The 17,386-nt window shown below is 30.1% G+C and overlaps 1 protein-coding gene across 1 annotated transcript in view; it reads right to left on the bottom strand.

The window, feature by feature from the left end:
• LOC105250006 overlaps positions 1-17,386 on the bottom strand; it is a 119,334-nt gene that overhangs the window by 72,318 nt on the left and 29,630 nt on the right. Inside the window, exons 2-3 of the mRNA XM_025414112.1 lie at positions 11,097-11,267; positions 2,980-3,218 (exon numbers count right to left, since the gene is read on the bottom strand). Of these exons, the coding sequence (XP_025269897.1) occupies positions 2,980-3,218; positions 11,097-11,267 (410 nt within the window). The remainder of the gene's footprint in view (positions 1-2,979; positions 3,219-11,096; positions 11,268-17,386) is intronic.

Genomic DNA, 17,386 nt, shown 5'->3' with positions numbered 1-17,386 from the left:
GACTTTCTGTTCTAATATCCTTAAACAGCATAGGCTTATCTATTTTCTGTGTATCTTAATGCTGTTACTGTCTCAACCCAGCAAACACCAAGTAACAATTATATAACTGTTAGTTGTAATTTCCCTCAATAATATTATTTAGATTAAGGTTTTAACTCAGAGACGTATTACGTACTTAGACTTGTTAAAAAGAAACTTTTTATTTTCAGTAAAGTACATCTGTAAAACTAAAACAAAGCTCTACCATATTGTAGCTCTATCCGCTACCGCTTGTATCGACCAAAATTCGCTCGACTTCGATTCATTTATCGATTATCATTACAGAGAAAAAGAAAAGCGTGAGATTAAAAAAAAAGACTTAACAAATATAACTGTTATATAACATGTAAGTTATATAACAGTTATATTGTTGAGTGGGAAATTACAACTAACAGTTATATAACTGTTACTTGGTGTTTGCTGGGAAGATTGTAAACATGTTTGCGATACCAACTTTTGATAAAATCTTTTAACAAGTAAAAATTAACATTGGAAAAACAATGTTATACAATATAACATATTTTGAATTTCGTCTTTTTACTAAAAATAAAAGAAATAACATACATTTTGTTTCAATCATTATTTTAAATATATAACACACCACATACACACACTTTGTATGTGTAAAAGATCGTTTAAAATATCAAATAATATAAGCAATATCAAGCAACATTTAACATAAATGTATATCCTGTAATATAAATGCATGTAATTAAAAAATGTTCTAATTTAATATTTTTTAGAGAATTTCATTTTTAAAATTTTTATAATATAAAATTTTTATGAAACGTAAATAATTTTAAATTAAATCAAAATTGGCAAATAAGAGCCCCAGCGCGATAATTCGAGCGAGGGAAGGCAAGATAATCGAAAAATGAATATTTTATTAGATATATTACAGTTTATGTAAAATTAAGAAATGATTTCAAGCCTCATAACTCGAAAAGTACTCAATGAAAAAATATTTTATTATAGTGTTTTGGAAAGTTCTCGAGATAAGCTACAAGAATATGTAATGAAAAAATGTAGGTTCCATTTAAGAAATTGAAGGTGACCTTCATGTGACCTACAAAAAAATCTATATATATTTATTATATATTTATAAATATATACTATAAAATATATACTAATATATACTATATATATTTTTATATAATTGTGTAATATATATGTTTTTGTATAATTATTTTGTATAATTTTTGTATATGTATATATATATATTTTTTTTAAATATATCTTTTAGCAAATTAGACTAAAAAAAGAACTCTTCAAGGTCAAACCAATGGTACCGTCTTATGTCCCCCTCGGAACCATACAACTTTTGTCTCAAACATTTTTGTTTGCTGGACTTAGTTTTTGAGATATTTTACTGTCCAAGTTAAAATGGAACACTCTGTATACTATTCTATATATATTTTTATATAATTGTGTAATATATATGTTTTTGTATAATTATTTTGTATAATTTTTGTATATGTATATATATATATTTTTTTTAAATATATCTTTTAGCAAATTAGACTAAAAAAAGAAGTGATATAAACCACAAAAACTTACCTTTTTTTTAAAAAGGTAAGTTTTTGGGGTTTATATCACTTCTTTTTTTACCTTTTTAAAAAAAAGGTAAAAAAAGGGCGCCAAGTTCATGCACTAATTGTATCCAACTGTCATATTGTCTACAAAAGTAGTGATATAAAAAAATTGCACCAACTAAGAATAAAAATTTGTAGAAGATAAATAGAAGTATAAGAAAGAAAACTTGTACAAGTTAAATAGAAATATTTTAATTGAAAACATTGTTATACAAAATAGTTGTTTTAATTTTCAAAAATAATAATATTAAAAAATTAAAAATTTATTTAAAAATTAAAAACTGAAAATTAATATAAAACAAAAAAGTAAAAAAAATTTAATTAAAAAAACTCGGTGCTGCCAATAAAATATATTTCAATTAAACATATATTTAACAGCAAATATAATTGCTGGACATTTATTATTAACTCTCTTAAGATCTTCTGGATCTTCAATTAATAATTTAATTATTATAATTCTTATGTTATTTTCACAAATTATACTTTTTACTTTAGAAATTTCTATGAGATTTATTCAAGTTTATGTTTTTTCTATTTTATCAACTTTATATAGTATGGAAATCTAAAAGATTGGAACATATTCCAATTATTAGTCTAACATTTAAATTTAATGACCTAATTTATTTAATTAATGTATATTGATTTGCATTTGGAAATTTAGATTTTTAAGCTGAACAATATAATACTAAAATTGGTAGTGCCAAGTTTTTTTAATTAAAACTTTTTTTACTTTTTTGTTTTATATTAATTTTCAGTTTTCAATTTTTAAATAAATTTTTAATTTTTTAATATTATTATTTTTGAAAATTAAAACAACTATTTTGTATAACAATGTTTTCAATTAAAATATTTCTATTTAACTTGTACAAGTTTTCTTCCTTGTATTTCTATATATCTTGTACAAATTTTTATTCTTAGTTGGTGCAATTTTTTTGTATCATTACTTTTGTAGACAATATGATAGTTGGATACAATTAGTGCATGAACTTGGCGCCCTTTTTTACCTTTTTTTAAAAAGGTAAGTTTTTGGGGATTATATCACTTCTTTTTTTAATATTGTTAACATCGCGCTGAAGACAGATCAAAAGATGATGTAAAGCATTAATTTTTTTTTATTAATGTAATTATTTTTATTTAATAAACGAATAATAATAATAAATAAATGAGTAATCAAAAAGAAGAAAATGTTATTTCTTCTCTGTGTTTAAACTACTGCGCTATGGCTAAACTTCGATTTAATTTTTAATTATTTGAGCCAGACTTCAAATTTTATTTGATTGTAAATAATTTTTCACAATTAAAAATAACTATGTATTATTTATTTCTTTTTCTATTTTCTTATACATACGTGATCTTTTCCCATTTCTTTTCAGCGAACCGGAATACCCACAAGTCACGGTAATGATAAAACTGCGACTCGCTCGGACTAGTGAATTCACCGCCAAATATCCATAATTCGCCACTGCCATTTGCAGTAGTAGCTACTGTCTGATGACCACATCGCGGTGGTGGTGCTCCAGGCGCTTTTATTAATGTCCATTCTCGCTTATTTATGTTATAGAAGAACATATCGCCATATACAATGGTCTAAAAGAATTAAATATAATTAAACTCTTATTATGTTTAGATTTTGTTTTATTAAATAGAAAAATGATTTTTTTTATTGTTAGATCACTTTTAATATTAGTTAATCTCTTTTAATATTATTTATCTTTATCAAATTTGATTTGATTTACTCTATCAAAAAATCTAAAAACAAATTATTTCAGTAATTTTTTAGTAAAATTGAATATTAAGGGCCACTCTTGATTTTTTAATGATAGAAGTATGTGATCAAGATTATAATCCTAAACATTAAAAAAATTTTAGTAAAAGGATGTTGTTAATTGTTTATTATATAAAGTTATAAACAAATATTAGTTGTCTGATATTCTGACACTAAGATCTAAAAAGATATATTTCTGATTCTCTATGCAATATAAATTTCAGTCAAAAATGGCAATCTGGAAAGACAAGTATTAAACATTTACAGACACCTAAAGGTATTTAATAAATGTTTTTTCCGATCTGTATTTCTCACATTACTCAATATTTTAGATACAAAATGAGATCTAAAAATATAAACTTCGGTATATATTTTCGATTTTTCACACAACGATTTTCTAACATTTACATTAACATTTACATCATATCTCCTTATCTTTTCCAGGAGATAAAAAAAAATATAATTAAATTTTTGAAATCAAAAAGTCTGAATATACATATGCCCTAAAGTCGATTGTTTTAAAGTTATAAACAAAAAACAAAATTGGAATTAGAAATAAGAACACAAACAATTCTGCTTTTTAAGTTATTGATGTTATGGAACACAAAAGTACCGCATCATTATGTATTGTATATCGTTACTCAGCGCCTAAGAAATTTTTCATTTAGATATTGCCATAACATCAATAACTCAAAGAGCAAAATTGTGTGATCAAAACGATAGTCATTTTGAACAATTTATAAAATAATATATTGCTTAATATATTATAATTATCTTCAATAAGTAATACAGTCTATTCTTATTTCTTATTGGAATTTTTTATTTACAACCTACCCCAACCGTTTTCCGTTTTTTATCTATAATCTAACCTAACTCAAACCCTATTTCTGATTTACAACTAAAATTTGATTTAAATTACGTTAGATATTTCTCCTCAAACGTACACGCTGTCGCAAAATTATGTTCTATTCATTAAATTTTTTTCATTATTTTATATAATAACTTTTTAATAAATAATAGGTGATATAATAATTTTTTAATAAATAATAAGTGATTCTTAAAATCTTTTGATACTTGCTCAGAACAGTGAGCTTGACTTTATATGTCAATGTCACTAAAATCGATAAGCTTATCCGTAAAAATATGTAATTTGCAATTAATAATTACAAATTTTTTCTAAAAAATAACTATGTTTTTTCTTTATATTAATCGATTCCTCTTTTATTTTGTACATAAAAGTATTAAGGTAAAATAATCGAAAAATGAATATTTTACTAGTGTCACGTCCGGCGATCCATAGATCCCTAGATCTTTAGATCTAGGAGAAATTTTTTCCTTTTTCACTATCCTCCATCCAATAAGCTACAAGCACAAACTAACATGAAACTAAGAGAGACTTATACGTCACCTATAATAAAATACTAATCTGAGATATATACAGGGTCTACCAAAAGTGTGGAAACCCCTAAATATCTCGGAAAATATACGTTTTACAGAAAAGTGTTTCCAACAAAAGTTGTAGGGTTTAAGAAGATCTATATACTGATTCTATCAGTTTGACCTTGGATGGCGTCGTCAAGGTCAGGTCAAGGTCACATTGACTTTTTTAAATGACACCCCCTACATTTGATTGCATATTCTTATAGCTTAATTCAAGAGCTTTCCAAAACACTATAATAATGTTCATTTTTATTAAGTACTTTGCGAGTTATGAGGGTTGAATGATAGAGTAGCGCCGGTATTAACATTATCCAAGGTGTACTACATGGAGGTTACTCGCTCGGATTTGCATCTGTTGTGTGTGTGATCCAGCTAACTAAGGCAAGATCGGTCGTGGATCCAGTCAGCAAAAGCAAAGACCCAACCAAATTACAATCGAGCATTTAAAGACCTGGAAAGCAATCGACATAGTAAACAGTAAATAAATTTGTGGATGCTCATTTATCATAATAATTGTTCGAAATGTGTGCGTGTGCGTGCGTGCGGTGCGTGTATACAGAGATCAGGTTAGGTTGCACCAAACGATTGCAAATGTGTTTCAATGTGTTAAAGTAAATGCTGAAAGTGGCTGCCATTTACTTCCTGACAATATGCTAATCTTTGGTAGAATGTAGAAATGACTTTACGATTCGTTTCAAAAGGTATCAAAGCCATTTCATCCCTTATTCGCTGTATCAATTCGTGAATGGTTTTAGGTTTTGTTCTGTAAACCTTACTCTTCAGATATCCCCATAGATAATAATCAAGAGGAGTTAGATCTGGTGACCGAGGTGGCCAATCCTCTCCTCCCTCATTTCCGTTCCTTCTTCCTATCCACCGTAGCGGAAAAGTCTCATTTAAAATACGACGTGGTCCTGCACCAAAATGAGCAGGAGCTCCATCATGCTGAAACCATATTTCTTGGAAATTATTTGGAAAAGTATTCTGTATGGCTGGAATTATTTGATCAACAAGTAATCTCTCATACCTTTGAGCGTTCAAATATTCTTCAAAAAAAAACGGCCCTATTAAATAGCCATCTATTATTCCGCACCATACATTTATTTTTTGTGGATGTTGTGTGTGAGTTTCCCGCACCCAATTCGGATTCTCATCTGACCAGAAACGAAAATTTTGATTATTAACTTCTCCCGTTAAGGTAAAAGTTGCCTCGTCTGTGAAAACAATTTGATAAGGGAAGATGGGCCGGACATCTATTAGTGCCATCATTCTTTCACAGAAATGTATACGACGCTCCTCATCTCCGTTTTGCAATTCTTGAACGTATTGCAATTTATATGGATGGAACTTGTTCTTCTTTAAAATTCTCCAAACCGACATGGGAGCAATATCGTGAGTTTGAGCGACTCTCTGAACACTAGAATTGGGATCTTCAATAAATGTCTGCAGAACATCAAGTTGTTTTTCTTCGTTGGTTGCAGACAATGGTCTTCCTGACTTAGAGCGATTTCTTACGCTACCAGTTTGTCTAAAACGTTCTATTGTTTTTAACACAGTGGACTTATTAATTCGACGGTTCGGATACGTGTCATTAAATAATCGAACGACATCAGAGAACGATCTTTCGTTATCACCCCATCCACGCATCATGAGGATAGTGATTCTTTCACGTTCCGACAAGTCGCCAGCCATTTTTAAAACGTTTAATTTTAATTAATCGTACGTTGTATTTGGACGATAACAATTAATTTCTGCTTGCTCAAAGCTGAAGTTAGAAGGTGCTCGTTCTTTGATAGCTTTATACATTCTTAGTTGAATTTTAAATGCGAGTTAGACTGCATGTAGTGCGTCACATAGCGGTAAATGAAGGAACTAACGAGACGTTTCATACACGTTTTATGGAGCAATTTTTTGGCAATTTGACTTCAGCGAAATATGAGGATATGTTGAGGAATCGATCTTGCCTTAGTTAGCTGGATCACACACACAACAGATGCAAATCCGAGCGAGTAACCTCCATGTAGTACACCTTGGATAATGTTAATACCGGCGCTACTCTATCATTCAACCGTCATAACTCGCAAAGTACTTAATAAAAATGAACATTATTATAGTGTTTTGGAAAGCTCTTGAATTAAGCTATAAGAATATGCAATCAAATGTAGGGGGTGTCATTTAAAAAAGTCAATGTGACCTTGACCTGACCTTGACGACGCCATCCAAGGTCAAACTGATAGAATCAGTATATAGATCTTCTTAAACCCTACAACTTTTGTTGGAAACACTTTTCTGTAAAACGTATATTTTCCGAGATATTTAGGGGTTTCCACACTTTTGGTAGACCCTGTATATATATATATATATATATATATATATATATATATATATATATATATATATGAATCATCTATACGAGCGAGATAGACTTATATGTAATACTTAGGAAAGACAAAGACCGCTATAAGGAAGTCCTTTTAAATATAAGCTTTTTTTATTATACAACTATATAAAAATATAATGTAAAATATGTCTAAAAGATTAAAGAGAATCTATTTATGTAAAAATCATGATAAATGACCAATATTTTAAATAATCAAATAGTTATTATAATTCTTTGAAAAAGGTCATTTATCGTAATTTATTATAATGCATGTAAGACACGACCTTGCAAGCAACGCATTCGGAGAATCAACTAATATGTATTCCTAAAAAAACTTTCTCTTAAAGACCACCCAAGAAGTTCGCAAAAATCCGTTTCACAGCTAAAGAATTTGTTCTTAAAACTCCATAAATTACCCCTAACATTCAATTTTAAAAGAGTATAAAAACTCTTCCAACAACGAAAGAAAAGCTCAGTTCAACCTCATTCTTGCTCAGTTTTAGATCAGTCAGTTCAGATCAGTTCAGCTCAGCTCAGATCTATTCAGCTCAGTTCAGCTCAGATTCACTCTAGACTTAAACTCACTCAGATTCTTATTCGTATTGTAAACTGCTAGACCAAGTCATAATAAAGAATTTAAATTTTAAACAAAAGTATATTTCTTTAATCATCGTCAGTAAAAAAAACCCAATTCAAAGTAGTTAATTATCCTGGGGTTTTACCCCCTTAACCGCAAAAAGAAGAACCCACAACTAAGACGTTCTGTCGAACTCGGAAAACTGTTGGAAAAGCCTGCCTCACGGAACCAACTGATCGACGTTACCAGAACGTCACACTAGATATATTACGGTTTATGTAAAATTAAGAAATGATTTCAAACCTCATAACTCGGAAAGTACTTAATGAAAACTTAATTATAGTGTTTTAGAAAGCTCTCGAGGTGAAATACAAGAATATGCAAAAGTATATAGGGTGTCTCATTTAAAAAGTTGGAGGTGACCATCACGTGACTTTCAGGTGACTCTTCAAGATCAAACTAATGGCACCATCTTATGTCCTCCTTCAAGCCATACAACTTTTGTCTGAAACATTATTTTGTAAAAGGTGGAAAAGAGATATTTGGGGTGGGACATTAAAATGACAGTGTGTGTGTGAGTGTGTGTGTGTGTGTGCGAGTGTGTGCGCGCGAGTGTGAATGTGTGCGTGAGTGTGTGTGTATGTGTGTGTGAGTGTGATTGTGAGTGTGTGTGAGTGTGTGTGTGAGTGTGTGCGAGTGTGTGTGAGTGTGATTGTGAGTGTGTGTGTGTGTGTGTGTGTGTGTGCGCGCGAGTGTGAGTGTGTGCGTGAGTGTGTGTGTATGTGTGTGGGAGTGTGATTGTGAGTGTGTGAGTGTGTGTGTGTGTGTGTGTGTGAGTGTGAGTGTGTGCGAGTGTGTGTGAGTGTGATTGTGAGTGTGTGTGTGTGTGTGTGTGTGTGTGTGAGTGTATGTGTGCGTGTGTGTGTATACAAGGTCTTCAGAAGGTCCCGGAAAGCTAATATTTCGAAAACGATCAACTATAATGAAAATATTTCGAAAATGATCAACTATAATGAAAAATATGTAAGGAACCAAGTTGTAGAACTAAATAAAATGTATCTAATGATCATGGACGTCCAGGGGGGCCGGGAGACAGCAAGATGGGGCATTTGCCCCCTCCTGGAATTTGGAATCAGCAAAAAATTTGGAATTTACATACTCTTTCTTTGAATAAACGTGCTGGGATTTACATCTCGATCACATTTCGATCCGATTTACGCTTATTGCCCCCAACTCATTGCTTGCATATTAGCAACGAGTCGCCAGATACGCATAACTAATTGTAAAGAGCACAACGTTTATATATAGGTATTATGAACGCTTCTGAGACGAAGCGCTGTGCAGTGATGCCAGAATAGATATGCTGGCAACAACAAATTATTTCGCATAGAGCTCGACGTTCCTCGACGCTCCTCGACGCTCCTTGACCCTCGACTGTTCCACAGGAACGCCAAACTATACTATATGCGAAATAATTTACTATTACCAGCGTATCCATTCTGGCATCACTGGCGCTGTGCTCCTTAGTTACGCGTATCGCGAGCGGTGAGTGGGGGGCACTCGTTGCTAACGTGCGAGCGATGAGTGGGGAACATTCCTTGCTAACATGCGAACAGTAAGTGAAGTACAATAGACGATAAACGATAGACGATAGGCGTATATTATATTATATGTATTATATACAGGGTGTCTCATTTTAATTTTCCCAGGAAAATATTTCGGAAAATAATGGAAAGTTGAAAAAATGTTTCGGACAAAAGTTGTATGGTTTCTAGGGGGACATAAGATGGTGCCATTAGTTTGACCTTGAAGAGTCACATGAAAGTTACATGAGTCATTTTGAATTTTTTAAATGGAACACTATATATATTTTTGCATATTCTTGTAGCTTATCTCGAGAGCTTTCCAAAACATTATAAATAAACATTTTTTCATCAAGTACTTTTCGAGTTATGAGACTTGAAATTATTTCTTAATTTTACATAAAACATAAAATATCTTTACACCAATTGATTTCTCTCATACTATAATAAAGTATTTCTTCATTGAGTACTTTTCGAGTTATGAGCTTGAAATTTCTTAATTTTACGTAAATTATAAAATATCTAGTAAAATATTCATTTTTCGATTATCTTACCTTAATACTTTTATGTACAAAATAATGAGAGGAATCAATTGATGTAAAAAAAAACATAGTTGTTTTTAAAAAAAAAATATGTAATTGTTAATGGCAACGTTGGATGAAATAATTGAAGCAATAATTGAAGAAGTAATTGAAGAAATAATTGAAGCAGTAGAAGGAAGCCGATGAATCAGTAGAAGTAGAAGGAGGCGAAGATTCAATTTGAGACTTTCAATTTTATCCTTTTTCTCTGTTCTTGGTTTTTTAAAAAAGTTTCGTATATCCATATTCACGAATATATGTATTATAATATACATACAGAATGTCTCATTTTAATATCCCCAGGTAAATATTTCGGAATAATGAAAAAATCGAAAAAATGTTTCAGACAAAAGTTGTTTTTAGAGTTTTTTATTCAATTTGAGACTTTCAATTTTATCCTTTTTCTCTATTCTTGGTTTTTTAAAAAAGTTTCATTTTTATTATAGTGTTTTGAAAAGCTCTCGAGATAAACTATAAAAATAAATAATAAATAAAAATAAAAAATAAGAGGTTCCATTAAAAAAATTGAAGGTGACCCTTACGTGACTTTCAAACGACTTTTTAAGGTCAAACCAATGACACCATCTTATGGCCCCCTTCCAGTCATATAACTTTTGTCTGAAACATTTTTTTTTAACTCTGAATAACTTTGAATAATATCAAGATATTTGACTGACAAAAATAAAATGGGACACTCTATATATATTTGTATTCTACGATCTCCCTATTAGGGAGAGGAGGAGCGATGAGTGTGTAGGCGCGCGGCGAAAGCTTCTTCCCTCCTCAATCATCGTTTCACCGCGCGCCACCATTACAGATCGCTTTCACCGCCGCGCGCTTCTATTCACGCAGATTGGCCGATTTTCTTTAATTTATTTCTCGTTAATTATTGCGAATATTGCATAACTGTACAAAACTTTTCTTCTAACTTTGAGCCAATCTACCTTAAGTTTTTAAAGTAATGTTCACTTTCATGACACTCTGTATATGTTAGTCGATAAATCTTTCGTTCTTACGAATAAGCTGTAAATATATTGGCACTTTTTGCTACACGTGTAATATATTAATGCGTTTTGTATGGAAAAATTTTAAGATCATTCCAAATATTAAATATCAATTTTTTTAAATATAATACATACCTGCCGACCATCATAAAATTCGCCACCAAACATAATAAGTTCGTTCTTGAAGGGATGTGCCGTCAAAGTGAAGTTGACTCGTCTAGACGGCGCATTTACTACCATCTCTTTAATGCGTTGTCTATGGGCTTCCTCTTTCTCAATCTCAGCAATGACTTTTTCTATATCCTCCTATAAATAATAAATAAAACATAATAATGTACAACGAAATAGTTTTTAATTATATCAAAAACCAGTGTCTCACATCAAGTCACATACAATAAAGCAATGTCAAAAATCAGTATCTCACATCAAGTTACATACAATAGCAAGTCACAGACAATCTAGTACAAGTACGTTACGTATTATCTAATAATAATATCTAATAATAGCTTATATATAAATAATATATTCAATAAACTTTCATAAACTTAATATAGCTTAGAGTTCAATTATATCAGGATCTTTATTTTTGCTCTTGCCTTATAATCTTATCTTATAAATAAAGATATCATAATAAAATCCAATAGGATCAATTTTTCATTAAGAAAAGCCTTTATCTCTTAGCTCTTCTGTCTTCTTATATATTTCTAGTATATATTTGTGTTTTTGTCTGTTTTCATAAAATATCTATATTGTTAAAATTTTTAACACACACAAAATGCGTCAACAGTGCAATTTATCTTATTGATTTTTAACAGATTTTTTAAAAGTAAAGGTTAATATTGGAAAAATACAATATTATATCATTTAAAGGTAAAATAAATAACATATATCAAAATGCTTATTTGCGTATATAAAAAAAATTATCTCATAGATATCTAATAAATATCTAAATACCTATATGATAAAGTCCATATCTCCTCTACACGTGTATTATACACATGTGTGAGTGTGTGTGTGTGTGTGTGTGTACAGGATGTCCCATTTTAAAAGTTCCACCCTCATAACTTTTAATTTTGATTGTAGAAAAAAATGTTTCACACAAAAGTTGTCCCTAGTGAAAATCGAGAATAGATTTGGATTGAAATGAATTGAAATTCTATCCATCTGAATCCACTTGAATCCATTTCTATACTGTCTATTCCAACTCAAGTGAAAATTTTATCTGATTCTATCCGAATTTAATTCCAATGCAATTCTATTCATATAAATGTAAAGAAATTTAATACATTTTAATCTGTTTTATATTTTTATTCATTTTAATGCTACTTTTGGTATATTACACTTTTTATTCCATTTAATTCGTACTTATCACGAATTGATCAAATGTATTTTTATACTCGAAATGGTATGAAAATGAATCCGTTGTAATCATTTTTATTTATCTATCTGTTTTAATGCCAGATTTTGGATATGATTCTTATCCTATTCTATCTTATATTATTCAAATTCAATTTCAATGCAATTCTATTCATAAAAGTGTTTAAGCGATTTCATATTCTTTAATCTGCTTTAACTTTTAATCCTTTTTAATGCTGAATTCGACATAAAATTTTTATTTCATTTTTTTTTAGTGATGTGTTTATCAAATGTATTTTTATGCTAGAAACAGTATTAAAACTAAATCAGTTTTAATCATTTTTATTTATCTATTTTCATACCAGATGGCATCAAAGAATAATTATAATGACTTTGAAAGTTTCATAGATGCGGAAACACCCACTATCTCTCCAGAAGGCAGTAAAAATGAGTGTTAAGACTTAAAACTATTAATTTTTTGTATACGTTCTAGTCTGTGAAAAACAGTCTAGTCAAATTAGACTTAAAATCGATCTATCACATTAATAGCATTTTTTATATTTGCTAATTGGTTAGCTGCCGTCGCCGTTTGTCTGGCTGCTGTAACCGTCATGTTATGATTTACTTTATTAAAATTTGACAGGACGAGTTACTTTTTTGCATGTTTATCAATAGTTTCTAATATTTCTAATGTTACAAATCACTAAAAAATCTTAAGTATTACTTACATCAAAGACGCTTTAATAAATATATGTATTCTGATAGGTATTACCTAATTATAAATGATTGCAAGGCAATCGCATTAAACTTAATAATTTAGTCGATTTCATTATGTTAAAAAATTTTAACAAAAATTACGTGCTTGAAAAGCGTGCTTATTTGCTTTAATGCCAGAAATTTATATTAAAACTGTACTGAAAATCCAAATATCTTAGATATATCTACGGTACTGTTTGACATGTAAATGATTATTATTAATATAAAAATATAATATAATATATTATAAAATATAATATATTATTATTAATATAAAAAGTTTTTATTAATATTATTTGCTTTTGCATATTAAAAGTTTTTATTAATATATAATATAAACTAATTATATTATTATATTTATATTTATAAATTATATTATTATTTATAAATTATTATATTATTATTATTGTTATTATTATTATTATTATCATTATTAAAACAACCTTTTCCTACACGAGAATCTCACACGTAAAGACATATTATTCGAGAAAAGAGCTAATTAAGAGCCAACGCGGATGGTAGTGCGTGAAATTTAAAAGATTAGTAATTCGCGAAAATTAAAACGCGTTTTGGAAAATCATTGACATATGCCTATATTTTACTTGGTGCATAAAACCAAGATATAGATTCTCAATCCCAGAACACACTATAAGACCCCTCTTTACTCCCCTGAAGAGACGTAGGCGAGAAAAATATCGGGGCGAAGTCGCTGAATTGGGAATCGAACCCGAGTCTTTCGCTTGCCGGGCGACTACTCTTACCACTGAGCTATTCAGCCCCACACTGATATCTCTCTCGTCTATTTGTTTATATCTATGGAAATAATAAAAACGCGATCTCTCCGCGTGAATTAAATAAATTAAAAGGAACATATGCATACGCCTCGTGCACCTTTAAATTTTCGCGAACACAAAAATGAAAAAATATGTAATTTGTTAATTGCAAATTACATTTTTTTTTAAATAACTATATGTTTTCTTTACATCAATTGATTGCTCTCATTATTTTCTACATAAAAGTATTAAGGCAAGATAATCGAAAAATGAATATTTTACTAGATATATTACGGTTTATATAAAATTAAGAAATGATTTCAAGCCTCATAACTCGAAACGTACTCAATGAAAAAATATTTTATTATAATGTTTTGAAAAGCTCTCGAGATAAGCTACAAGAATATGTAATGAGAAAATGTAGGTTCCATTTAAGAAATTGAAGGTGATCTTCATGTGACCTTCAAATAACTCTTCAAGGTCAAATCAATAGTACCATCTTATGTCCTCCTCGAAATCATACAACTTTTGTCTAAAACATTTTTGTTTGCTGGGCTTAGTTTTTGAGATATTTTACTGTCCAAATTAAAATGGGACACCCTGTATATATATATATATATATATATATATATATATATATATATATATATATACACACACACATACATAAGATGGTACTATTGGTTTGATCTTGAAGAGTTATTTGAAGGTCACATGAAGATTACCTTCAATTTCTTAAATGGAAGCTATATTTTCTCATTACATATTCTTATAGCTTATCTCAAGAGCTTTCCAAAACACTATAATTAAGTACCTTTTTATTAAGTACTTTTTGAGTTATAAGGCTTGAAATAATTTCTTAATTTTACATAAACCATAAAATATCTAGTAAACCATTCATTTTTCGATTATCTTACCGTCATACTTTTATGTACAAAATAATGAGAGGAATCAATTGGTGTAAAGAAAACATACAGTTGTTTTTAAGAAAAAATATGGAATTGTTAATTGCAAATTACATATTTTTTCTTAGAAACAACTATATGTTTTCTTTACATCAATTGATTCCTCTCATTATTTTGTACATAAAAGTATGAAGGTAAGATAATCGAAAAATGGTTTACTAGATATTTTATGGTTTATGTAAAATTAAGAAATTATTCGAGAACGAAGATAGTGCCCAAGGATCAGGACAGCGCAGAATCGCGGGCGGAATTCGCCCCAGCAGCAAGAGGAGAAAAAGCTTTAAAGAAACAGCTGTCTTGGACCGGGATAACAGAGCCCGGTCGGCGCTACCCTCCGAGGATGGAGAACGGACGATCAGCATCAGGGAGATCACCGATAACCGGATCGTCAACATCAAGATTTTCGAATATTCGGGGCCGTTACGACGTTATCACGAGGCGCATTAATACCTCGCGTGTCGTGGCGCTATTGGCCGTGAATCCGCGCACCCCTGCGCAGAATTGACGCCGCTATCGACCCTGGATCGCGAGAACCAGGGATTCATTCTGGTGCGGGCGCTCACACCGAGTAGTCGCTTAGCATTGCTTTGTTGTCGTTAAGTGTCGCAGTCGAAATTAGGGCGAAAGGATGAGTCGAGGATTATCCCCTGGCCGCGGGAGCAAATATCGGTGAGGTTGCCCATCGCTAAGCCACGTACGCGATTTCGTTTGAAGACCGGTTGCTCTGTCGCCGTCGCCATTTTCGTGTCTCGTTGTTGCTTGGGCTTTGTACCCAGCTCGCGATTTTCGTGTATTTCGAGCGATCGGAGACAAGTGACCGAGGCATCAAGGATGATTGCAACGTCAGCCATCAAGGAGTGTCTCACTGTCGCAATACATGTACATTTTCCTAGAATTACTTATGCATTACTTCGAATTACTTCGAATTACTTCGAATTACTTCGCATTTTACCGCGCTTACGTCTGAAGCAGCATCGATAGCATAGGAATGGAGATGAGTGGGGGTCATCATTTTGGACAGTACACAGTGTTTGTATGCATGTGCGGTCGTTCAGAATCATCCCCATACTGTCGATGTTAAATAGAAAAATTATAGAAAAATAGAAAAATTCTTTCTTCTTATAGAAAAATTCAATCTACAAGTTATATGTATCTCTTGATTATTTGAAGCAATTTCTCCTTTTTACTGGATATGATAATATCACATCAATAAGCAAAATAAACGAAGAAAGACTTTTGCCAAAGAAAAGTTAACTCTATTGTTAACTCCTGAAGAAAAAAAAATTTTGGTATATACACAACGAAAGAACATTTTGAAATTTTATTTAGGCATAAAGAATTACTAAATATATTAATTAAAAGTAGTAAAAAGTTTCTTGAATCTACTATTGTAGAAAAGTCAAGAAAAAAATTTAGAATGTTTATGTGACGTTAGTACACATTAAAGTATGTCTAATAAACGGAAATGCTTAAATAAAGATAGAAATATAAAACGTAATAAAAATAATTTTAATAATACAATTAATACATCTAAAAACAAATCTTCTTATTTAACTAAAGACGATAAATCTAAAGCTGTTAATCATATTAAAAATGTAGTTTCAAATTATATTATTAAACTCCTACAAAATATCGATTATAATGAAGCTAAAAAGTCACAAACTCTTTCTAACTTAGATAATATTAACATAGAAATAAAAAATCAAACTGCTTATGTAAATTGCACAGAGTGCAATTTTATTTCTAAAACATTTACACAAATTGAAAATAATAAATATAAATGAGTTCTTTCAAATTTTAATAAGCATTTTAAAACGCATTTTAAAAATAAAAAATCTCAAAATATGGTAAAAAATTCTAATATTTTAAATTTTCTCCAAGTAAATCCAAAATCTAATGTAATAGAAAAACATATTAATGAACAAATCTAATGAATGTAATAACAATGTTGTCGTAATTCCGTATGATAATGTACTCAACACTCAAGAAAATACATGTATGGAAACTGAAAAATTATCAAATGTCTCATTATATTCTTCATGTGTTGATGATTCGATTAAAAAAAATTTATTTTATTGAAAATGTCACAAAGTTCTAGTTTCATGTACTCAACTTTATACGAATGATCAACTAACATTACATAATGCAAGTCTTTTCTTGGATTTTTCCTCGGATTTTTCTAAGAATGAAATTACTAAGGAGGCAAATCAAAATGACAACAGCAATTCTGACGAAATTATCCAGCTTCCACAAAAAATAACAAAATTTCCAAGCAGATTAGATCGAACAAAGACAAAAAGAAATCTTGTTTTAGATATAAATCAAAAACTTCAAAACGAAAATCACAAACTTTGTTGAAATTTGTGAACGTATCAAACAGCATGTAAATGAATATAAAATAATTTCTCAAGTAGTGAGTCATAGTTGATCGATTATACAAGTACAGATCTACTGCGTTAATGAAATAATTGAGCGATTACGTAATTACATAACATAAACGATCGAACAAAATACGAACAATTATTAAAGATAATAAAGTATCAAACGATTCGAGTCTCGGAGATATGCGAGCCGA

Source organism: Camponotus floridanus, unplaced genomic scaffold (assembly GCF_003227725.1).
Source record: "Camponotus floridanus strain SB8 unplaced genomic scaffold, Cflo_v7.5 scaffold110, whole genome shotgun sequence".
Lineage (NCBI taxonomy): Eukaryota > Metazoa > Arthropoda > Insecta > Hymenoptera > Formicidae > Camponotus > Camponotus floridanus.
This window is presented reverse-complemented; position numbering and strand designations above follow the sequence as displayed.